Source organism: Rhinopithecus bieti, unplaced genomic scaffold (assembly GCF_001698545.2).
Source record: "Rhinopithecus bieti isolate Rb0 unplaced genomic scaffold, ASM169854v2 scaffold_6151, whole genome shotgun sequence".
NCBI lineage: Eukaryota > Metazoa > Chordata > Mammalia > Primates > Cercopithecidae > Rhinopithecus > Rhinopithecus bieti.
This window is the reverse complement of record NW_016805238.1, coordinates 398,379-423,721: the sequence shown is the minus strand read 5'-3', so window position 1 is coordinate 423,721 and position 25,343 is coordinate 398,379. Positions and strand designations below refer to the sequence as shown.

At 38.4% G+C, this 25,343-nt stretch overlaps 2 protein-coding genes across 10 annotated transcripts in view; one reads left to right on the top strand and one right to left on the bottom strand.

Moving 5' to 3' along the window:
* Positions 1–5,969, bottom strand: part of NCAPG (non-SMC condensin I complex subunit G) — a 32,391-nt gene extending 26,422 nt beyond the window's left edge. The window contains exons 1-5 of the mRNA XM_017871768.1: positions 5,553–5,969; positions 4,318–4,521; positions 3,613–3,841; positions 1,802–1,947; positions 1,446–1,530 (exon numbers count right to left, since the gene is read on the bottom strand). Coding sequence (XP_017727257.1) covers positions 1,446–1,530; positions 1,802–1,947; positions 3,613–3,841; positions 4,318–4,521; positions 5,553–5,879 — 991 coding nt within the window. The 5' untranslated portion in view covers positions 5,880–5,969. The remainder of the gene's footprint in view (positions 1–1,445; positions 1,531–1,801; positions 1,948–3,612; positions 3,842–4,317; positions 4,522–5,552) is intronic.
* An 8-nt stretch (positions 5,970–5,977) lies between these two features.
* DCAF16 (DDB1 and CUL4 associated factor 16) lies at positions 5,978–22,768 on the top strand. 9 transcript variants are annotated; one of them, XR_001885530.1, is made up of 5 exons: positions 5,979–6,287; positions 11,438–11,556; positions 11,902–12,269; positions 15,541–15,833; positions 21,162–22,768. XR_001885530.1 is itself a non-coding variant. In XM_017871773.1 (5 exons), exon 4 carries the CDS (start codon positions 12,533–12,535, stop codon positions 13,181–13,183), a length of 651 nt encoding a protein of 216 aa, XP_017727262.1. In that variant the 5' UTR covers positions 6,195–6,287; positions 6,916–6,992; positions 11,438–11,556; positions 11,902–12,532; the 3' UTR covers positions 13,184–15,833; positions 21,162–22,759. The 9 variants fall into 9 exon arrangements, 7 of the variants coding, with proteins under 7 accessions (XP_017727263.1, XP_017727258.1, XP_017727264.1 ...); XM_017871773.1 differs by adding an exon at positions 6,916–6,992 and having other exon boundaries at positions 6,195–6,287; positions 11,902–15,833; positions 21,162–22,759; XM_017871771.1 differs by adding an exon at positions 6,916–7,014 and having other exon boundaries at positions 6,195–6,287; positions 11,902–15,833; positions 21,162–22,759.
* Positions 22,769–25,343: the final 2,575 nt, after the last annotated feature.

The following is a 25,343-nucleotide window of genomic DNA, read 5'->3' as shown; positions in this document are numbered from 1 at the left end:
TCACTGTGATGGTAACTTACAAATAAAAATGGAAAAGGCTCAGCACGAAATACCACAGCCTACACAAATATCTTTACATTCCTTCTCCCCTGGGTTCAATGAGCTTCAGGTGTTAGCCCAGAATATATGTAATAATAGCTATTATCTCACTTGTTATCTGATTTCATCTATTATACGATTGCTATTTGCAGTAGTGAACTATACAAGCATACATCACTGAATGAACCTTAGTCTTAGCTTTTAAGGTCATCCTAGTAATTAATTCTCTGACAATGTTTTCAAACTCAAGTCGGTTTTCTCACTATAGCACAATAAAGCCATCTTGGTCTTCTCGTGGGAGTTAAAAATTTCAAAAAATATCATTCCTATAAGCAGATTGTCTTAGGCTCCCCAACCCCTGGGCCATGGACTAGTATCAGTCTGTGGCCTGTTAGGCACCAGGCCGCACAGCAGGAGGTAAGCCGTGGTCTAATGAGCATTACTGCCTGAGCTCTTCCTACTGTCAGATCAGCAGACGCATTAGATTCTCTTAGGTGCAGGAAACTGCGCACATGAGGTATCCAGGGTGCGCGCTCCTTATGAGAATCTAAGTAATGCCTGATGATTCGAGGTAGAACAGTTTCATCTGGAAACCATCCAGTCTGCCCTCCGTGGAAAAACCGTCTTCCATGAAATCGATCCTTGGTGCCAAAAATGTTGGGGAACGCTACTCTAAAAAAAAAAAAAAAAAAAAAAAAAAAAAAGAAGGGAAATTATACTGGTCTGACCATTCCTAATTGTTGTTTCTGATACACAGAACACATTCATACCAAGGTATATACATAAGGAACAGCATTTTTTTTTTAAAGGAAGAGAGGGCAAACAGATCTTTTCCTACTTCTGACTTGAATTAGCTCTACAGACTTAAGTATTGTTTCTCCATCTATAAAACACAGAAAGGGTAAAAGAAATAAGCTCTGCTCCTTCAAAATACCAAGATCTTGGCCGGATGCGGTGGCTCACGCCTGTAATCCCAACAGTTTGGGAGGCCGAAGCAGGTGGATCACTTGAGGTCAGGAGTTCAAGACCAGACTGGCCAACATGCTGAAATCCCATATCTACAAAAATATAAAAATTAACCAGGCATGGTGATGTGCACCTGTAATCCCAGCTGCTCAGGAGGCTGAGGCAGGAGAATCGCTTGAAACCAGAAGGCGGACATTGCAGTGAGCCAAGATTGAGCCACTGCACTCGTCTGAGTGATAGAGCGAGACTCCGTCTCAAAAATATATACATATCAAGATCTTTAGCCCTATGTTTTCTATATAATACATCAAGATAAATTTCACCAGGTTCATGGGACTAGCAGGCTTACTTGACCTGATTTGACACTTGTTTCCTAAACCTTGTTAAGTCTAACCTCAAAATCTACTAAAGTTTTATATATATAAAGTTGTTTATCTTACCTGATCGGTCATTAAGACCTTGTTGAAGGAGCATTACTCTCTGAGCAATGGACATAGCTCTCATATGAACCTTTTCAGCTAAAACCTTAAAAATAATTTATAAAGATGGTCATTAACCTCAACACAATTTACAGATTTCATAAGAACATCACCATCTTAGAAAATTACCCAGGATCTCCAAAATTAATACCTGGTAACACACTTAATACAGTAAGATTCTACCTAAATCACCTGTGTTCTCCATAAAACCTCAATTGAAGAAATTATTACATGCCAAGTATTTTTCAAAGGCACTTTAAGAAAATGGCTTCTTGTCCGTTAAGAATATGCCAACACGAGACATTGAACTTACTTACCTGATAAGCCAGCTTTCTGACAGCCTCTTTCACATCCTTGGTGCGCCCTACAATTTTTGGCAAAGTCTTTGCTGATGGTGCAATACATGATAACACTGCCCGTCTAACTTCTGGATTTGAATCATTTTCAATCAAAGTAGCATATGCTAAAAATAAAGCAATACATTTTGGTACTGAAGAAATTATTTATTTAACTATAGTCACAAAATAACACACATTTTGATATTTTTAAATGCCTTTAATATGATAAAGATAGGCTGGGCACAATGGCTAATGCCTATAACCAGCACTTTGGGAGGCCAAGGTAGGTGAAGAGCTTGAAGCCAAGAGTTCAAGACCAGCCTGGGCAATATAGCAAGACCCCTGTCTCTACAAAATAATTTTGAAATAAAAAATTAGCTAGGCACAGTAGTGGCGCTTCCAGTTACTTAGGGGGCTGAGGTGGAAGGATCACTTAAGCCCAGGAGTTTGAGGCCGCACCTCTTCTATCCAGCCTGAGAACCCATCTGTAATAGAAATAATGTCCTTTTTTTAGCCTTACACATTAAGTTTTTTTCCTACCAACTTCCTTCTCGCTATGTTGCCCAGGTTGGAGCCAAAGTGCTGAGATTACAGGCCTGAGTCACTGCTGCGCAGGCCACCAACTTCCCTTCTAAAGACACAAGGGGGAATTAGTCAACAGACTGGCTCTAAGGCCAAAAGTGAAAACAAATAGCCCTAAAAGTCATGGTAAATTAATCATAAAGATTATGTCTGTGCTACTCCTCAATATTTAAGAGAAAGCTTAATATAGCAGACAGTTTATTTTAAACTGATATGGCTTTATAAAGGCCCATTATTTTGGTTTTTTAATGAGACCTAAAAGGAAATATTTTTTGGTTTTATTCATTGAAACAAACTCATTTCTTATATTTAAATATATTTATCTGTACTTCTCACATCTTTCCCACTCAATTATTAAGTACATGTTGACTATCAAATATCTATGTTTTACACAATATTATTATGGGTATATTTTAACACCAAAAAAATACCAACTACTATAGTGATAAATATACCAGTGATTATAAAACTGGTAACAGGACAAAGAGGACAGAAGAGTGCCTAAAACATACCTAGGCATATATGGAAAAATGAAATACAACTATCTTTATGACCCCAGAGGTAAGAAAAATTCCTTTAAAAAGAGATTTAAAAAATACAAATCATAATGGTAGAGATTTATATTTTTGACATAAGAATTTCTGTTAAAAAAAAAAGATACCCCAAAGGGAGTGAAACAATGATACCCCAATGAGCCACCTAAAGCAGAAAGAGATCTACAATTCATATAATCCAAGGATTTCTTTTCAAAATATATAAAGAACGCAAATGAATTTTTTTAAATAGTATTTTAAATTAAAAACCCAATGAAAAAATGGGCAAAACACAATAACAGGTATTATATAGAAATATAATTGGCTGCTAAATATATACATACAGCATGATTTACACAAAATGATAGGAAAACATTAAGATAGACATATGTGATTATGTAAATTTTTTTTTTTTTAATTTAAGCAAGAGACTAATTAACCCAAAACTGAGGATAATAGTTACTTCTGAGGGACAGGGATGCAGTTGGGATAGGATGCAAGTACGATTATTTTTTTTAAGCTGAGTGATTGCTACTTAGGTTTTTTTTTTTTTATCTGAATCATATATTAATTACCAATACTCTTCATATGTAGAGACCATAACAAAAATTTTCAAATACTGAGAATTTAACAAAATCAACAAATCTGAAAAAAGATTTAGGAAACTACACACACCATTAACCACTGGGCATTCATCATCCTTGGGATCCTGAAGTCGTGAAAGCGCCAGAACTGCCTGTATTCTCACATTTGGAATCTTATCTTTCAATCTAATAAGCATGGCTTTATTAATTTTATCAAACACATCATCATCAATCTGAGCATTTTCTGGCATACTTCCCAAAAGCTTGTTTATGATCTGACACACTCTAAATCTCACTGCATTGCTGTTTGCTTCATGAGACTAAAACAGAAACAAATCAAAATTTATTCGTAGTCACATACCACTCCCAAATAATATTATCTGAACTCTATATATTCGGAATGCAAGAAGTTACAACAATTCATTTCCTGAAGAGAACTTATAATGCTACCTTGGTCCATATGTATAGCAAATACATATTTTATACAGTCTCAAAATAAAGTCTGAAAGAAGTCTTTGCTAAGTTACATAGTCCTCTGTGTAGCAGCTTCTAAAATACAGAACTCATTTAAAATAAACATAGGAGAACTGGTTTAAAGAGGTCATTAAAAATTTAATGTTGGAGTTAAAGTCCAGTTTTTAATCATAATGATAATTCTAATATTTCCCATAAAAGGTAGACTCAGATTTTTTCAATCACTAGATATTTCATTGTCAAAACATACAAACTCCCACGACTCTTTTAAAGTGGCAAAATTTTCTAAAATCCCTCCCCAAAGCTATCATTTTCATAGTACCTTTAAGAGAAAAGTAAACAAATAATTTAAAAGGCCACCATCTTCCTCTTCCGCATCATCTTCCATATCAGATTGGTGAAATGAGGTAACAAACTTTGCTGCAAATTCTACTACCCTCTCCACAGCTGGTTCACGTTTATAGACCACCATAACATATTTAAGGTAATGAATGAACTCCTCATGAAAAACTGTTTTATCATCCATCTGAAAGACAAAAGAACTTCATAAACTGCACCGATAGAAATCCTTTATTCCCAACATCACCCTAAGACTTCTGAAAGCACTAGCCATAATAATGCAGACAAATTAAAATCTTTATTTAGTAAACTCTTAATTATCCAAACCAGCAAAAGGGAAATCAATTTGCATGAATTTCTCTCCAGGCTATAATGGGAGTACACGAGCTTGACTTTTGACAGTAAAAAGATTCCTTTGTTTTTTCAATATCTTTGAATTCTCAGTAAGCCTTTAGTACCAGTACATTACAAATACGCTTCCTCATCAACAACCCAAAATCAATACTGCCTTTTATATTTCTCATATTCAGGTCTTCCTATCACCAGCAGCTTCTTTATGAGACAACTTGCACATCCTATCTCATATCCTCAAAGCCCTGCGATGTTTACTTAGAATTTTTCTTGGACCTCAAGATAATTCATCTTCCCCAAATTAATTGTTCTATTCTTCTCAAGGTTCCACTCAAAACAAACAAATAGTATGTACATAAATAAGAATGGCCAGGCCCTAACGATTAATTTGGTATTTGGTGATTGGATTGAATGTAACCGTGGGACGAGGGTAGAATCATTTGACGGTCGGCGGGGAATGATGACGCCAGGGGCAACGACCACTGAACCCCCGCATTCAGGATCCACTCTGCGGTTCAGTATTTGATGTCTGATAGCCTCGGTGGTCGTAAATGCTTCTCTCCACGTTCACAATCAGACTAAGGAATAACGGTCCACGCCGCCCAGAGGCTGGGGGTGTCGGCTCAGAAAAGCCAAGGCGGGGCCCGTGTGAACGACGCCCAGACTTCGGAGTCTTTCTGGCCTGGGCGCAGGCGACCTCGGGTAAATCCCTGACTTCTCCGAACCTCAGGTGGTCCCTATGAAGTGAGTCGCGAAGGTGAACAGGACTGGAGTCACGGTGCGCCGAGCCCGAGGGCCACGGAGGGCCCCTGAGGGAGGGTGGGCAGGGGCGGGTGAGGAGCGGCGGCCAGGGCCGGGCGCGCTTACCGTGCGGTAGGTGCGGCTCAGCGCCACCACCAGCTTCGCCTGGTTCTGGTGCGGATGCTGCGCCAGCCGAAAGGCCTCCTTAATCGACAGCAGCCTCTTTTCCGCTCCCATGGCTCTGGAACCCTGCTGGGACGAGTCCTGCCCGCGCTCGGCTACAGCCTGCCAGCCCGCCAACCCAGAGGCAGAGCTCTCCGCGGAGTCTTCTTTGACAGCCCGGGGAGTCTTTACCGCCCGAACGTTCAAATAATTGCCGCGAGAGGGGAAAATCCCGCGAGACTGCCGCAAGCACTCTGGGAGGAGAGAGCGGGAAGCGATGGGTCCACCCATCTCACACCCTGCGCTTTGGGCGCATGCGTCTAGGTTCAACCTTGTCCAACAGTTTTCACGGAGGGAAGTGACGTTTTTAACGGGGAGGGACCTTGACTCGGCCGGAAGTAGTGTAGGCGCGGGAGCAGAGCAGAGTGGCCTAGCCGCGGGAGGGGAAGGGTTGCTGGTGTTAGGCCTAGCTGGGTAGTGCAGTTGAGCGTGAGGCGAGAAAGAAGCGATCCTCCAAGGGTGAGAACGGGAGATCTGCCGAAGATAACAACCTCCCTTGTGGCCAAAGGGCGGGGGATCCCCACGCGAGGGCTCCGTTTCGAGAGACAGCGACAAAGGAAAGTTCGTAGCGCGTTCCAGAGGCCCGGCCGCCTCTGAGAAGGGAGACGCTGCTGGGTCCGCTGAGCGGGGCGACCCGAGGTTAGTGGAGACGGATGCGGTCTTTTGAAGGCCTTAGTCCCTGCCCTGGTGAAAGCCGACTGCGAGGTTCCGCAGGGCAGCCTGCAGGCGGCCCGGGGATCGCTGCGAAGGGGGTGCGGGCTAACTTAGCTACTGCCGTTTTCTAGATATGCAGCTGTCGAGGCCCTGTTTACAAGCGGGCATAAGGACAGAGTATTAAGGGAGAACTCAAGAGAATGGAAAGGTCTTTCGGGTAGTGGTTAAAATAAAGAAGAGTAGAAACTAGGTTTTTAAATTTTAAATGAAATTATATCAGGCAGAATTTCTGTTGGATCTCAGGATGCACCATCCAAAAATAAGACTGTAAGACTGTAGGAGAACAGAATATGCCACGCTACAATATACTTCTAGGGTATATTTTGAGCAGGTATTCTGATAAAATACAGACACATGAATCGCTCTGAAAATCTGCCCTGTTGTAAAAGAAATTTACATCTACAGAGGAAATATACATCAGTAAAGCATCTATATCACGAAGAGGGCAGCTCTGCGATAATTTTTGTTACCTGGGAGATTTTATCTGCATACCAAGACAACTTTTATTCACCGTTTATTTCCTCCCCTCACCTTTCCACAACTTTGTGGCCAGCCATCCCCCAGAAAGCCGCAAACCACCATTTCTTGAGTAGCGTAGAATGCTGTATAATCTTCAATCATCTGACCATGGTGGGACTCCTCTGCATGTGTAGTTAAGTACGGGTTTTTTTTCTTGTTAATGTCTATGTCAAGTTAATTTGTAACTCAGCCAAAGAACCTAGGAGGATGGAGGGAAGCTGTTTTTCCCTCTCCTACACCTCAGTAACCTACTGCCAGCTGACGAAATAGAACATTACTAAAGCCACCTGTACATCTTTCTCCTTTTGAATTAACCTTCACTCCGAAGAATGGATTTTCTGAATTTACTGTTAACTTTTACCATGCAGATTTTTATATATTAATGACACATTTTTTATATTAATGACTAAATAAATCCCTGAATGAGGATATTGTACTATTTTGCATGTTTTAACCATTAAATGAATAATTATATGTGCCTCTGGCTTTTTTCAATCAATATTGCTGTGGTTCATATTGATATATTAATAATAGTAACCCGCACGTGATTGACCTTTATCATTCTAAGCACTTTACTTCATTTATTGCTCACAAACCCTGTAGGATAACTTTGATCTTTTAAGATGAGAAAACTGCGACACAGGTTGCTATAGTACTCCATTGTATTAATATGCCATACCTTATCCATTCTCCTGCTTAATTCCTCAAACTTTGTAGATATTCAACTGCTAGTTAAGATAAGAATGTGGTAACATTTGTGTTGCCCATAATTTTGCTTTGTGATATTTCTAATATTTATTTCTATTTTTATTTTGAGACAGAGTCTTGCTCTGTCACCCAGGCTGGAGTGCAATGGCGCAGTCTTGGCTCACTGCAACCTCTGCCTCCCCAGGTTCAAGCAATTCTCCTGCTTCAGTCTCCCAAGTAGCTGGGTTACAGGCCTGGCTACTTTTTTGTATTTTTAATAGAGACGGGTTTCTCCATGTTGGCCAGGCTGGTCTCGAACTCCTGACCTCAGGTGATCCACCCGCCTTTGCCTCCTAAAGTGTTGGGATTGCAGGCGTGAGCCAGCTAGTATTTCTTTATTGTATTCAACTTGGCTGTCTCACCAACAGAGACATCACACCATTTTGTCAATTACAGAAGAATGAGACATCTGGCCGCCAGAGGTCAGCCTAACTATATTTTGGTTAGGTTTGTTTTTGTTGTTTTTTTTTTCAATGGTTAAAGCCCTGGGGGGAGGGGTTCAGTATTTTTTGATATTATAATCTGAAAATATTTTTTTAAAGATGCTAGATTAAATTTAAACAACATAGTATACTGCCTTAAAGCTTACATGTTTCCTGACTTCTGTGAAACAGAACAAAAACAATTATGGGAAAGTAAGAGCCTTTTTAAAAATTTTCTGAGTAACATAATAACTGAAGTTTAGCCAATTAGTAATCTCACAGGTGCAATCTGGTTGAAGTGAAAATAGCAAAATATTAGAGGACAGCACAATTAAAACCAACAGCTTCTCCTGTCTCAGTTAATAAAGACTAACAGGTCCACGACAAAGATTGAATACTCTTTTTCAGATTGAACCAGGTAATAGTATTATAAACTAAGAAGTATTACATTGTTTCTTCTTAAAGGTATAAGCAGTTTCCTTTATATTTCTGTAGTAGCATCATATATGTTGATCCTGCCTTAAAAAGTTATCTCATTTGTCTTTGTCTAACATTACCAAATCAAGCTATAACTTGGGAACTGTTCTCTCCCTGGAGTAAAATAGAACGTGCTTATGGTAGTTACTCACTGCAAGCCTTTGCCATTCTCTGATTGTTTCAGATACATTTACTGAGCCACTCATATATGCCAGACACTGTGCTGGGAGTGTGTGAAAGCCAGAGAAATACTCATTAGAGGAAAATTGCTGACCTGAAGCCATACCATATGACCTTATTAGCACGACTCAGTGTATTCGATAATGAAAATGTCCACTGACTTTAATTTTGGAAATGCCCCCTCCAGAGTAGCATAAACGACACATTGATACTGTTTCTTTTCTCATGTAAAGCTCTGCCTTTAAAGGCCACCTGTGTTGCTATATATACTTGGAATGTGTTTCCACCACATTTTACCAGTCCACTTCTCTAGGTATAAGAACCTGGAATGCTTCTAATTCCTGTCATCACAGATGTAGCTTCAGGGTATATCTTCATACATGTTCTTACGGGAATTTCTTTGCTATCTATGCCCAAAAGTAGGATTGCTAGATCGTGAGATGTGCAAATAGTTTGCCTAAGTAGTGCTGCCAGCCTGTTAGGAACAGTTACTCCACTCTGCAATCCCACCAGCAGTGCCAGTTCCAAAAAATAACTCACTGACACTTGGCATTATCCAGCTTTCTTATTCTACCAAACTGATAGCATAATGTGATCATATTGTTCATGCTTTGGGATTTTCTCTTCTATAATTTAGATGTCTTTGTCCTTTGCTCATTTCTTTATTGAAGTTGCTATCTTCCTTAAAAATTGATTTAACTTTGTCCTTGGTATCTTTAGTTCAGTCCAGAAATGATTAATTGTGATGTGATTAAATTCATTTTTTGGTCTGGTGCTTTATGCTTTTTTGTTTAAGAAATCTTTCCCTGGCCTCATTTCACAAAGATATTCTGTATTATATTTAACTAACTATACGGTTTTACCATCCCCATTTAGATCTTTAATCCATCATGAATCCTCCCTTATACATGTCATTGTATGTATAGGTATTACATGGTTTTGCTTTTCATTTTTTTTCTTAACCTTGTTCTTAATTTTTTGTTAATTCTTGTTCCAATAGTTTTACTTTTTTTAATATAGTGAGCCAGCTGTACCAATATTATGTACTAAACATATCCATTCACCCTTAGTTTATGTACCAACCTTATTTTATATTACATTCCCACATTATATATAGCTCTGTTTCTAAGCTCTTTTCTGCTCTGTTGGACTATTGTCTGTTCTTACACTAATGCTACCCTATTTTAATTTCTGTGACGTTAGTCATAGTACATACCTTGAAGAATAGGAACTCCCTTACTCTTCTGTTTAAACAGTTCATTTGGCTATATGTGGAATTTTATTCTTTCTATATAACCTTTATATAGAGTTCCTTAAAATTTTGATTGGAATTGTATAAATTAATAGGGAGAAAGTTGATATCTTTATGATATTTGTTCCATCCAAGAGCATGGAATGTCTGTATTTTAAATTATCTTCTATATTGTTTATTACATCTTATATATTAATGATTAGTTCCTAGGTTCTTTATAGGATTAGGTTTTTGTTGTTTATTTTTCCTTCTGTGAAATGTCTTTATAGATGGTCTAGTTAGTATTGCTAGTATAAAAGTTAACAGTGCCTGAGTTGAAACACTGGCCCTGTGACTTACTAGATGAATGACTTGGGTCACGTAACTTAATCCACAGGTAAGATGGGAACAATAAAAGTACCACCTTTTAGGGTTGTTAGAAGAATTTTAAAATAGTTAACATTTGTGCAGTTACTAGAGTAGTACATGGCAAATAATAAGTGTTATATAAGTAATTAAATTAATGGATAGTCATAGGTTAATCTCAGATCAGGAACCTTGTTGAACTCTAAAAGTTTGGTTTTTTTTTAATTAGATGATATCATCTGTAAACTAATAGTTTTATCTCTTCCAATTCTTAACATATCTTTTCCAAAAGAGAAAACGTTGATTAGGACTTTCCGACCTGTGTTAGACAGTATCAGTCTCAGTCAACGTGGTCATCTTTAGCTAATTTCACTTTTTTGTTGTTGTTGTTGAGAACAATCTCATTCTGTCACCCAGACTGGAGTACAGCAGTGTAATCATAGCTCACTACGCAGCCTCCAACTCCTGGGCTCAAGCAATCCTCCTGCCTCAGCCTCCCAAGTAGCTAGAACTAAAGGCACACACCACCATATCTGGCTAAATTTTTTAAAAAATTTTTGTAGAGACAGGGTCTTGCTATGTTGCCCAGGCTGATCTTGAACTCCTGACCTCAAGTGATCCTCCACCCTTGGCCTCCCAAAATGCTAGGATTACAAGCATGAGCCACTGTGCCCTGCCCCTCACTTCACTTTTAAAGGAAATATATCTCATCTTACTCAGGATAATGTTTGCTTAAAATTTTGGTAGATAACCTTTACCAAGTTGAGAAAGTTACATTCTCCTTCTAGTTTAGTAAAAATGTTTTGTTTTGTCTTTTAAAGCATAAATACATGTTGGTCAGGAACTAACAAAGGTTATCCACATTCAATATAATGATCTCTTTTTTTCCGTTAGTTCTGGTAATTTGTACATTTTTTATAATTTGAGCTATTCTTACTTTCCTGGGATAGGCTGTATTTGATAATTTTTTTTTAATGTACTGTTGGATTCTGTTAAGTGATATTTAGGATTTTGCAAGTGAAGTAAGCCTATAGTTTTCTTGTTTGGTTCATCTCTAAGTTTGGAATTTATTTTTGTTATCTTTATAAAAGGAGCTGGTCAGTTTTCATGCTTTTTTCTTTTTTGTGGAACAGCTTATATAGAATTGGTCATAGGATCACAACTTCTGAGGTCCCAGCAAGAGTCCTAACATCTAGCAGCTCTACCACCAGGACAGGCCCCCTAAAACTAATTCCAACAAGCACCTCTGAAGGTAAAAAAAATAAAATAAAAGTAAATAAATACCTTTTATAGCTCTCTATTTGGAGTTTGGGACATAAGGGATCAGCTTTTGCAAAAGTAATTTTCTGGGCTAAAACTGCATACAAACTGGCCCAGTTATGTACCAACAAAGAATTAAAATGGCCCCAGACTTTCCTCCCCAATATTGTGATTGTAAGAGCTATTACCAACAGGTAAATTGGCCTAAGCCTGTGAGATAGAGAGGGAAGAGTCTGTAAGACTTCTTGCTCAGCATTTGTTCTGATTTTAGATATCCTGAGGTTAGGTAGGCAATAATGTTATCCAGTGCTTTCAGGCTTTAATATCATGTCTCTAGTCTTCTCATTCACAGGTTAAGGCTACCTTTCCAGATAGTCCAACAGCTAAATCACCAGTTTCCAAGGGCATTTACGTCACCTATGGAAAGCATCGGATCCTTTTACACCAGATGTTCTTGACAGCTCATCCCATCATTCCCCACTGCACAAAAGTTGCTATACCAGCGGACAACCAAGACAACTACTGAGCTTCTTTTCGTTGTCAAGTAGATATAATATCACTGCCAGCAAAACAGCACAAAAAGTGTCTCTTCACAGTATCACTACCAATTGGGACTATGCTAAGTAAATCAGCTTGCCTAGATGAGGACCTCTTGTATTCTTGGGTAGCCAGGATTTGAAGGAGATACTCTGACCTGTGCCACTGGTAAGTGACTAAATACTTTTACACATTGAACTGGTCCTGAAAACTAAGATGTCTTCTTTGTAAGTGAAGAATATACAACATAATCTTGAAGAACAGCACAGTGGTGTGGGCCGCAAGCATACTTTATGTGCGTAATGGACTGAGAGACAAATTAATCTTGGCGAAAGGATTTTTCATCTCTTATTTCTATTTGCCAGTGTTAGTAAGTGTTCTGCTGGCTTAGATTATTACCTTTTTCTGGTTTCTTACTCTGTTTTATTCAGATGGGTCCTAGAAATCCCTCTCCTGACCACTTGTCAGATTCAGAAAGTGAGGAAGAAGAAAACATTAGCTACCTAAATGAGAGTTCTGGGGAAGAGTGGGATTCCTCTGAAGAAGAGGACTCCACGGTACCCAACTTAACGCCTCTTGAGAGTCTTGCCTGGCAGGTTAAGTGCCTTTTAAAATATTCCACGACTTGGAAACCTTTAAATCCTAATTCCTGGTTGTATCATGCTAAACTCTTGGATCCAAGCACACCAGTCCATATACTTCGAGAGATAGGTCTAAGACTCTCCCATTGTTCCCACTGTGTCCCCAAACTGGAACCAATTCCTGAATGGCCCCCTCTGGCCTCTTGTGGAGTCCCACCTTTTCAAAAGCCTCTTACAAGTCCCAGCCGGCTCTCTAGAGATCATGCCACTCTAAATGGAGCACTGCAATTTGCCACCAAACAGCTAAGCCGAACATTGAGTAGAGCCACACCCATACCTGAATACCTAAAACAGATCCCTAATTCTTGTGTTTCTGGGTGTTGCTGTGGCTGGCTGACTAAAACAGTTAAGGAAACAACTCGTACTGAACCCATCAACACTACTTATTCTTACACTGACTTCCAAAAGGCAGTTAACAAACTCCTAACTGCATCACTGTAAAGATCTACCATTTGCTGTGATATCTCTGATATTGCTAATTGAGAAAGGGGTACAAAGTTAGTCATTACACAGCCCACTAATGTCTTCTCAGTCAAACTATCTTATGCCCTGGCAAGCCAAAGAGGATACCCTTTGACAAACCCTGTGGATAAAATGATAATATCAAGGCCAGGCGTGGTGGCTCACGCCTGTAATCCCAACACTTTAGGAGGCTGAGGTGGGCGGATCTCCTGAGGTCAGAAGTTTGAGACCAGCCTTGCCAACACAGCGAAATCCCATCTCTACTAAAAATAAAAATAAAAAAAATAAGCTGGGTGCAGCAGTGCACGCCTGTAATCCCAGCTACTCGGGAGGCTGAAACAGGAGAATCACTTGAACAGGAAGGCAGAGTTTGCAGTGAGTCAAGATTATACCACTGCACTCCAACCTGGGTGACAGAGCAAGACTCAGTCTCAAAACAACAACAACAACAACAAAAAATACCAATGGAGAATTAGTTAAGGGTACCATATTACAAAAGCCAGTTGAATATTCTTCACACTCACTTCTCACCCTACCCATTCCAATTTACTCTGCCTTTCTGAATGACTTTAATGAGATATCTGATTATTAATGAAGAAAATTAGACCACCACCCCTTTTGTTATCCAGACTTCAGAACAGCCGTTATTGAAAGCTAGAGGTTAGCTACCCACAGTAATACCTTTCTGAGCATACCCTTCTCTAACATGCATTCCTATGGAGGTAGTTGAATTAAATTGAGTAACTACACAAAGGAAAATGGCAGGGATGGGGATTTCTTTCCCAGCTTTTATATAGACGTGCCTACCTAGGACACTCTTTAGGGTTCCTTTTATTTTTTCTTTTTTTGGCAGGGGGTGGGAGCGGTAGGGAGGAGTACAATTTTAAGCTTAGCCTGTGCTACTCCAAACTTACTATGGTACTTAAATTACGTCATGAATGTTCTATATCAGAGTCTCCTACCAGGCTGTCTCTGGCTAAATCAGCCTATAAGATCATCCCTTGGGATTAAACAAACACCTGTTCTGTAGAGAATGTGTTTCCTGAATCTTGGTACTCAGACTTTTGTCAAGAGTAAATAAAATACCTTTCAAAAGATTAATGGAAAATGATTAAGAGAGCATTTCTGCTTTCAGTATTAACTGCTAATGGATTAAAATTTTAATCTGTATAGCATTTCCTGGAGTAAAAGTTCAAGTACTTTCCACATCCATTGCAAACGTCAGGAACCCTTCTAATTTTAAAGAACCTTCTTATTAGAAAATCTCAGCCTAATACAATCTGAAGTTAAGAGTTTCAGCAGCATTGTTTTTCTAAGGAGATTTAGCTATAGATTTTCTTTTGGCCAAACAAGGAAGAGTATATGCCCTTGTAAATGAGGCTTGTTTTGTTTATTTAAATGAGTCAAAACATAGAAATCAGTATACGTAAAATAAAATGCATGAGACTATTAAATCCTTTCATATACTCTACAAATAAAATGAAATCTGTGTGTGGTCCTGGTTGACTGGACATCTAAAGGGAATCAGAAAAGAGATTGTGAAAAGTGTATGTGTGTGTATATATATATATATATATACTCTTCCTTATTTGAGTTTTGCTTTTTCCTATTCTCCATAATTAAGTGCTGTTTACAAGGTGGCATCAAAAAATTGAAGCAGGCCAGGCACTGTGGCTCATGCCTGTAATCCCAACACTTTGGGAGGCTGAGGCAGGTGGATCACTTGAGTTCAGGAGTTCGTGACCAGCCTGGCCAACATGGTGAAAACCCATCTCTACTAAAAATACAAAAATTAGCCGGGCGTAGTGGCGTGCACCTGTAATCAACAGCTATTTGGGAGGCTGAGGCAGGAGAATTGCTTGAACCTGGGAGGTGGAGGTTGCAATGAGCCGAGATCGCGCCACTGCACTCTAACCTGGGCAACAGCAAGACACGTCTCAAAAAAAAAAAAAAGGCAGTTAGGAATCATAAATTGTGTAATTGTATAGCAATTTTAAGAAGACAGAAGAATGCTTATAACCTAATGAATATTTCTGCTGAGCCTTAGTTGTCTAAAGGAAAAAAAGAGGGAATTGTAGATAAAAGTATTTGTTAGTGGAAATTATTGACCTGAAACCATATCATATTGTTAGTGTAACTGAATGTATCAGAAATTGTTCCTATGTAGATATTCTGTGAAACTGGTTTCTAAAATGTTACAGGAAACCCCTTTTTTTTTTTTTTTTTTGTTTAAGGGGAGGTGGGAGGAGGTAGGCAAGAGGTCTGAATATTAAAATATGTTGATGTTTACGTGTTCATAATATGTTCTTTTTCCTCTCTTGGTGTGTGTATAAAAGTGCCTTGCTCATGAATGCATATTTGCTCTTCACTTCGAAAGGAAGCCTTTCCCCAGCTTGGCAGCTGAATAAACCGATAGCTTTGTACATGTTGAACAGCGTATGGTCATTTGTCCTCAACAAATGAAATAGATCCTACTTTGCTTAAGACGTACTCAACATTCACTAAGTACTGAACAGAGTTAATAGACACAGTACCTGAATCTATATAGTATGTCTGACAGGAGATGACTTGACGTCTCTAGAGAAGAAACGCACTTGAAGAAGAAAATGTCTGATAGTCAAGATTCAAAGTGAGCTTATTTGTTTATATATTTTAAGTAATTCCAGGTTGCACAAAATAACAGGTACCTAAATAAGCCTTAAGTTAACTTTTTGTGTGGCATAAACACTGGGTTTGGAAATGAAGTTACTACCTTTGCACTCACTATGTTGGCTTCTGGTTAAATGCAGTCACTATAATTAGGATAAAAAGATGAATTTATCATCTCTTTATAGAAATATTTATCAAAGGAATAAGGAAACTATTTCTAAACCAGTGGACATTAACTATCTTTTACTTTCTCAGTGCAGATAGGCAACTTTTTTTTTTTTTTTTGAGACGGAGTTTTGCTCTTGCTGCCCAGGCTGGAGTGCAATGGCGCAGTCTCGGCTCACCATAACCTCCACCTCCCGGGTTCAAGCAGTTCTTCTCAGCTTCCCGAGTAGCTGGGATTATAGGCATGTGTCACCACACCCGGCTAATTTTGTATTTTTAGTAGAGACAGGGTTTCTCAATTGGTCAAGCTGGTCTCTAACTCCTGACTTCAGGTGATCTACCTGCCTCAGCCTCCCAAAGTGCTGGGATTACAGGTGTGAGCCACCGTGCCTAGCCATAGGCAACATTTTTATTAAAACAGTCCAGATACCTTGAGCCTCAAAGACCATAATCAGGTCTTTTAATCCCATCTGCTTCCTAAAAGGAAAAAATCCATACATGCATGGCAGGAGGGCATATGATATGTCTCCTATGGGGGATAGAAGCCCTTCCTGCTGGGCCTTCTATCACACCTGTCCATATAAAAATTTTTGAAAAAAAAGTCTGATGAAAAGTTTTGATATTAGTGTAAATAGCTAAAGCATTTAAAGACTTTAGAAGTCACTTGGGTTATTTTCTTATGCGTAAGTTGGCTTGCATCTGGCTTTCTACTTTTGGCTCCAGTGTTAGAGAACATGTCTTTTGGAGCAGCCTGTTAGTTTTAAATATCTCTTGTTAGAAATTTAGCCATTCATCCAATATTGCTATGGAGAAGTGCCTACTCTAGTACAGACACTGGGAATGCAAAACTAAAGATTACTACACGTAGGAAATGAGTTTTAAAATACATGAACCTATATATTACCCGAAGCCATTTCTGCTATATAGGGTCATACTAAATAAACCTAAACCGTAATCCATATGTTGGCCCTTCACATACTGAAAATAGCTTATAGTGGAGAATCATAAAAGAATTGAATGGAGCAGCCATCCAGATGTAAAGAAGATTCATGTGGAGGACACACTTCAATTAAACCCCCACAACGATACTCAGCCAAGGAAATGGAGAAAATATATAGATACTTTGTATACAGATTTAAATTATATCTGCTAATCACAAGGCAGTGGCACAAAGATCAGGGCCAAAAGTTTTGCTCAGGTAGCTAGGATATATAGAACAGCCTAAGAAATCTGGATAGCTTCGCAGACTTCATGAGATAACTGCAAGCTGGTAACATACCTGTCCACCAGTGATATCTATTGAACTGAGGGAGTTACATTCTCTGGACCAACCACCAGTGCTTCTATGTCAACTTGCTGCTGCTAAAAGAAAAATCTCTATGCTGTGTCTCAAATAATTTTAAATAAAGTTGAGTTAATGACTGCATATTTGAGTCTGCTAATTAGGCAGTTTGCCAAGCTCTTCCTTTCAATTAGCAGCAGCAGTGAGACTTACTGTAAAAGTTTGCAACTGAGACCAAGAAGTGGAAAGGATGAGGATATACCAGTGACCTGACACTTGCTGGCTTCCCATCTTCTGTGAGAGCTATGACCAGCTCTTCTCAATGAGATGTGGAAAATGAATGCCTGGTTTTCATTTTTTATTTATTTTTTTGACACAGGGTTTCACTCTTGCCTAAGCTGGAGTGCAGGGGCATGATCTTGGCTCACCGCAGCCTCGACCTCCCAGGCTCAAGTGATCCACCTTAACTTCATTGGTAGCTGTGGCACACAGGCCAATTTTTGTATTTCTTTGTAGACGCAGTTTCACTCAGGCTGGTCAGGAACTCCTGAGCTCAAGCGATCCTCCCACCTCAGCCTCCCAGAGTGCTGGTGTTACACTGGTACCTGGTTTAAAAAAAAAAAAAATGGAGTATAATAGTGTAACAGGAAGACAGCTATAGGGTTATTGCTTCTAAACTATGGAAGCAGTTAAAAATGTTAACAGCAGTTTCAAGTTGAATCATAAAACAGGAATTTGACTGGAATTTGGGCAGTTTATTTGGGAAAACATGATGCTGACATGACACGTGATATGAAAATTCCTGGGATCATTAGGAGAGTTAGGCTGTATATAACAAGAATCATTCAGACGGGACTCAGGATACTGGTTAGCCTAACAAGATTAAAACTGACTTCCTAGTATACACAGCAACCAAGCTAGTTTATCAGATTAGCAACAAACCAGATGAAACTCCTAAAATGAGTGTTGCAGTTAACAAGGAGCTGGTACTATAGTTTTATTTGGGGGAAAATTGTTAAGTTTGGGTTAACTGCTCGCCTATGCCTAATATTACCCTTCCATCTGTGGTATCAGCTGTGGGACCTGACACTCCAGTGTATCAGCTGATGGTTTTGGTTTACAATAAATTAAGCAATGGACCAGTAGGGGCAACTTCCTTTGAGAGGTACCCAAACAAGTGGAACAGCCCAAGGGTATGGCCATCTTCCATCAAAAAAGACCCTAGATGGGCTTTATGGTTGCACCCTGAGTAACCAGAATGTCCTGATAGAGTGGCAGAACTCTGGTGAAAGAAGGGTGCAGCCACTACCAGAAGAATTCTAATTTCTGAATCAATTGAAGGCTGACATTAATGTTGGCCACAGCCAATGCATTCCTTGTAGACTTACTGCAAAGTGTGTTATATGATGTTGGTCCCTTTCTACCTATTTGGTACTTAAGTAGACTCCCATGCCTTGAAAGGTCCAGACCCCAGTTTCCTTCTTTGAATGCAGTTTTTCTATGTTGGTCACATTCTACTTGGAACATGTTTCTTGAAATGGGTTGGATTGCCAGATTTAGCAAACAGAAATACAGGATACCCAAATACATTTGAATTTGAGATAAATAATGAAATATGGCACATATGCCAGAAAAAAGTTACATTATTTACCTGAAATTTGAATTTAGTTTCTTGCATTTTATCTGCAACCCTATAAATATGATAGCGGCATGGATTAAGCTTGGGTTTCAGTCCATATAGTTGTTCCTAGGAACTGTCTTGACTCTTTCCAGTATGTGTTGTTTTCTTATGTCTAAGTAATTGACTAGTAGCCAGGAGCAGTGCTCGTGCACACCCGTAGTCCCAGCTACTCAGGAGGCTAAATTGGGAGGATTGCTTGAGCTGAGGAGTTTGAGGTTGCAGTGGGTTATGATCATACCACTGCACTGCAACATGGGCACCAGAGCAAGTGCCCGTCTCTAAAATAATAATATTTAATAATAAGAGACTGGGGGTGAGGAAGGCTCACACATAGTTGACCCAAGTTGTATTTCTTATATATTTATTTCTTAGAACTGTTGTTGAGTGTCAGAAGAGGAGGCCCAATTGCAGATATGAGACTTTTTATAGGAGACACATGGTATTTAACTAAAATAACCACATAACCACTACAATATTTGCAAACACAAATTTTTTAAATGCTGTCTCAACAGCAGGTAGTTTGGGTTTGTGGTTGGTTGTTGTGAAATGGAGACTCTGTCACCAGGCTGGAGTGCAGTGGTGCGATCTCAGCTCACTGCAATCTCCACCTCCTGTGTTCAAGCAATTTCCCTGCCTCGGCCTCCCGAGTAGCTGGGACTACAGGTGTGCACCACCATGCCCGGCTAATTTTTTGTATTTTAGTAGAGATGGTTTTCCCATGTTGGCCAGGATGGTCTCAATCTCCTGACCTCATGATCCGCCCGCCTCAGCCTTGCAAAGTGCTGGGATTACAGGCATGAGCCACCAGGCCCGGCCATCTCTGTGTGTTTTAAGCAGTTACTTTCTCACTCTTCTTTACCAGGAAGGGCAAGTATATCACTCTTTAAAAAAAAGAAAAATACTTGATAGGTAGCAGAGTTACGACAACCATTTTTCATCACAGAAAAGGTTCACAAATTTGGAACAGCTATCTTTGCCTTCCAGAACCCCCAAAAGACTCAAGGATTTAAAGGCACAAGGTACCCTGGAAGGTGGGAGTAATAAAGTTGAAACCAGGGGATTATTTGAAAGTTTATCTTTGCTCTCCCTTTGTAGGCAGGCAGCTATCTCTCTAGCAAATGACTGAAGCCTTATTGTCTGGAGAAATTAAACCAAATAGAACTGAGTACAGGGAGAGGATGGTAGTGATAGTGATGTCCTATATGGAAGACAAAATGATTGACAGAATGTGAGTATTCTGAACATTATGAGCCTCCAGTCCAATTTCTCCACCTGGCTACAGAATCTGGCAATGGGGTTTATACCCAGCCCTGCTCACCCAACCCAAAAAGACTAGCAGTAAAAAAAACAGCTTGACACTCGATTATTTGTTACAGTGAAACTGAGAGTCCACAAGCCCTGCTCATTCATATACAGCTTTCCGTCACTTGAAATCACTATACACAGATAGCCAAGGATCACTAGATATTTGAGGAAACTTTCAACATGAAAGATGAACATAAAGAAGCTGTGATATTCTCAGAAACAAATATACTGCTTCCATTAAATAGGATCAGGATGCTATTTTAAAATGAACAATCCAAAAGCAAAAGCTATTGGAAAACAGGACACCAAAATTAAGCATTCAGTAGATGTATTAGAAAATAACTTGAAGAAATTTTGAACAGTAGAACAAAGAAATGAAAAGTAGGCAAGAACAAAAAAGAAACTTGAAACCTGAATAATTTGCAACATCTAATAAATAAGAGTTCCAAAATGAGAGAACAGAAAAACAAGGTGAAGAGAGAAAAAATTAAAGAACATTTCCTGAAAATGTAAGACTTAGTCTCCTAAATTAAAAGGGTCTACTAAGTGCCCTGTGAAATGAATTAAAAAATACCAAAGCACATTGTTAGGATATTTCAGAATGCTAGAGTTATAGAAGGACCTAAAAGCTTCCCAAAAAAGGTAGCAGGGGAAATTACATAAAAAGGATACGTTTTCAAAATGGCATGTAGACTTCTTGGTAGCAACACTGGATGCTGGAAGGTTATGAAAGCAAGGTCTTTAAATTTAAAAAGAAATGATTTTCAACCTAGAATTTTGTACTCAAATAATCCAATCAAGAGTGGGGCTAAAATAAAGATACCTTAAGATTTGCATGGTCTCAGAATTTTATCTCACCATCTACGCTTTCTTAGGAAGCCACTGGAGGATGTGCTTCACCGAAATGAGGGAGTAATCTGAGAAAGCTGGGATCCTGAAACTAAAAGATGTCACAAAGGAAAATGAGGAAAGTCCCAGGATAACTACTGTGTCAAGTAAGGAGGACGGAGGTTCCAGGAAGTCAGTCTCTCGGAAAACTGTGAACAAAGTATTTGACTACAATGGGAAGTGTATAAATGACCAAGAAATTTGAAATTTTATTTCTTAGAAAGTATGTTATTTAGTAACCAGACTTTTAAAATTTGACATTAAAAGTATAGTCAAATTGGAGTCTTGTCAGCTGTAATTAGATTGGTCCTTATGGCATAATACGCCACAGTTTTCTGTAGATGCTGACCTTCATTAAGATGTGCACCGCAGAACATATTTCCAGAAAATAAAGTTTTCAATTTGTTTTGTATATGATTTGCTTAGGCAAATCTCAATTTTGTATTTATTTACAGAAATAATGCATGGTCTATAGCAGTAATTTCAGCGAGCTTTTTGTTTAAATTTTAGCCTCTGTAGAATCAAAAGCATGAAGAATTACAGGTTGAGCATTCCTAATCCAAAAATTCAAAATCTGAAATGCTCCAAAATCCAAAACTTTTTGAGTGCCAACATGACACCACAAGTGGAGAATTTCACACCTGACCTCATGTGACAGGTCGTCAAAACAAAGGCACATAATACATAGTTTATTAAAACTATTGTATGGTATACCTTTAAGCTATGTATATATGAAACATGAATGAATTTCATGTTTAGACTTCCCATCCCAAAAATATCTCATTATGTATACGCAAATATTCCAAAATCTGAAAAAGTTAAATCCAAAGCACTTCTGTTCCCACACATTTCAGATAAGGGATACTCAACCTGTATCTACCTTTTAAAATAATATTCTGAAATTCGATATTGTTTTCATCTTCCATGCTATTTTGCTATCAAGATATAGTTACATACAGTGGCTGGTCCATAATATATTCCTATGTAATATTTTAGGTGTTTCCTTATGAGTTATGGTTCAGGATTTTTTTCTATGTTTTGTTTATATTAATATTACATAATCTCAGAATGAATTTTTATTTACTTGCAAGTGATATGTATGCTGATGGGTTTTTCTCTCTGTCATCAAATCTATTGAGTAAACCATGCCAGGCCAATTTGTCCATCTCCTTTTTTCTAAGTAAGAAATAACATATATACAGTAGAGTGCACTAATAAGTGTACTTGATTTTTTAAAATACGTATACATTCATATCAAGATCATATAAAAATGTATACACTCAGATCAAAGTATTACAAATTTCAAATTCTCTTGTGCCCTTTCCTAGTCTGTACAGCTCCCAGAAATAACTACTCTTTTCTAAAGATCTATTAGTTTTGATTGTTCTCAGAATTCATGTGAATGGAATCATACTGTATATATTGTTTTATGCCTATCTTCTTTCATCAATGTACTTGTTCTTTTTTTATTGTTATAGACTATTTGATTATATGAATATATCATTATTTGTTTATCCTTTTACCTGTTGACATTTACGTTATTTCCAATTTTTTGTTATTATGAATAAACCTGTAATAAACATTCTGTATGTATTGTTTTGTTTTGTTTTTTTGTGGATATGTGCATTCATTCCTTTGGTCATATACCTAGGCATCAAATTGCTATAGCAGAGTAGTTGTGTATTTAGTTTTAATAAAACTGCCAAACACTTTTTAACGTGACTGTATCATTTTATACTCTCACCAACAATGTATGGAAGTTCCAGTTGTCAGTCCTTTTAATTTTACTCATTCTGGTGGTGGTGTAATGGTGTCCAGTGTGACTCTAATTTGCATTTCTTTGATCAGTGTTGTTAAACATCTTTTTATATGCTTGTGGGACATTCAGATACCTCTTTGCAAGTACTTGTCCAAGTTTTTTGCCCACTTGTAAAATAGACTATCTTGTTCTTATTAATTTGTAGTTCTGTTTTTTTATTTTTTGGAAATGGGCTCACACTGCTGCCCAGGCTTGTCTGAAAATCCTGACCTCAGATGATCTTCCCCTCTCAACCTCCCAAAATCCCCCAGCTGAAATTACAGGCATGAGCCACCATGCTCAGCCTGTAGGATTTCTTTATATACACTGTATACAAGTTGTTTATTTATATAATGAATTTTTTCTGCCATTCTATGCCTTGCCTGTTTCTTTTCTTTTTTTTAAGACAGAGTCTCACTCTGATGCCTAGGCAGGAGTGCAGTGGCACGATCTCAGCTCACTGCAACCTCTGCCTCCCAAGCTCAAGCAATTCTTGTGCCTCAGCCTCCCAAGTAACTGGGATTACAGGTGTGTGCCACCACACCCAGCTAATTTTTGTAGGTTTTTTGTTGTTGTTGTTAGTAGAGACAGGGTTTCTCCATTTTGGCCAGGCTGGTCTCGAACTCCTGACCTCAACTGATCTGCCCACCTTAACCTCCCAAAGTGCTGGGATTACGGGCGTGAGCCACCACACCCAGCCATTGTTTTCTTAATGGTATATTTTGATGAGTAGAAGTTTTCAACTTTGATGAAATCTAATTTATCAGATTTCTTTTTGTATTATGGTTAATGCTTTAACAAATCTTTGTTAACTTGAATATTATGAAGATAGTCTCCCATTTTTTTAGAAGATGTGTAGTTTTAGCTTTCACATTTAAGATACATTTTCAAATTTGATTACTGAGAAGAGAATATTTGTGGGTATCTTCATTTTTCCCTAATACTTTCTCTTTTTCTTCACATTCCTTATTTTATCCAAATTCAAGGGGATTTATCATATATGACATTTACATCTTTGGAGGGTTTTGTTTTGTTTTGTTTTGTTTGTTTTCATGAAATTTGGGTAGGAAAGTTGACATTCTGTTTTTAAGTTATCCCCAAAAGACTGAAGAATTCCCAAATTGGACTTCTTCCTAAAATCTAATTATCTAAGTGGCATAAATTAACTAAAAATCGAACAGTTCTTAACACTTACTTTGTTTAAAATTTTGAATGTTAGCACACCAATTCTGCATTACAATGAATGATAAATAACCAAATCTGTATTATTCTACCATTTATTATTATTTAAATTTTTTTACATTTTTGAGGTATTCTTTTAGACATTCTCTAGTCTTACTATTTTAAATATTATCCTTCTACTTCCCTGTTATTCAACTACCAGAAAGTTCTCAGTATCAGTGTCTGTACAAAAAATTGACACTTTTCACAATTACTAATTATTTGTAGCACTTTACTTTTGTAGTACGTACACATTAATGTTTTTGTTTACTGATAGAAGCACATTCATTCAGTCACTCAACAAATATTTATTGAGCACCTACACAGTGCCAAGCGCTAAGAAATTAGCAATAAACAAAACAGACAAAAATTCCCATCTTCATAAAACTTACATTGCAGTGAGATTTTTTTCACTTCAATTTATAACTGGAATGTTTTTGTTTACCTTTATTTAGAAATGAATGTTCAGGCCAGGTGCAGTGGCTCATGCCTATAATCCCAGCATTTTGGGAGGCCCAGGTGAGAGGATCGCTTGAGTTCAGGAGTGTGAGACCAGCCTGGGCAACATAGGGAAACCTCATCTCTACCAAAATTTTTAAAAATTAGCCAGGTAGGGTGGTGGCATGCACCTGTATTCCCAGCTACTCAAGAAACTGAGATGGAAGGATAACTTCTAACACCACTATACTCCAGCCTGGGTGACAGAGTAAGAGACCTTGTTTAAAAACAAAACAAAACAAAACAGATAATCTGCAATAAGTCTGAGTTATCTGCACTAGGTAATTGTATGTCCATTACAAATGAGTGCTCCCCGAGGTCAGGAGATCAAGACCATCCTGGCAAACATGGTGAAATCCCGTCTCTACTAAAAATACAAAAAAAATTAGCCAGGCATGACAGCACGCTCCTGTAGTCCCAGCTACTCAGGTAGCTGAAGCAGGAGAATTGCTTGAACCCGGGAGGTGGAAGCTGCAGTGAACTAAGATTGTGCCACTGCACTCCAGCCAGGCAATAGAGCGAGACTCTGCCTCAAAAAAAAAAAAAAAAAAAAAAACAATAAAAAAAAGTGTGCCCCTTTTCATAGTGTACAGTTATGAAAATTGCTAGCCAGCCAGAAATTACATTTCCCTGACCCCCTTATATCTAGATA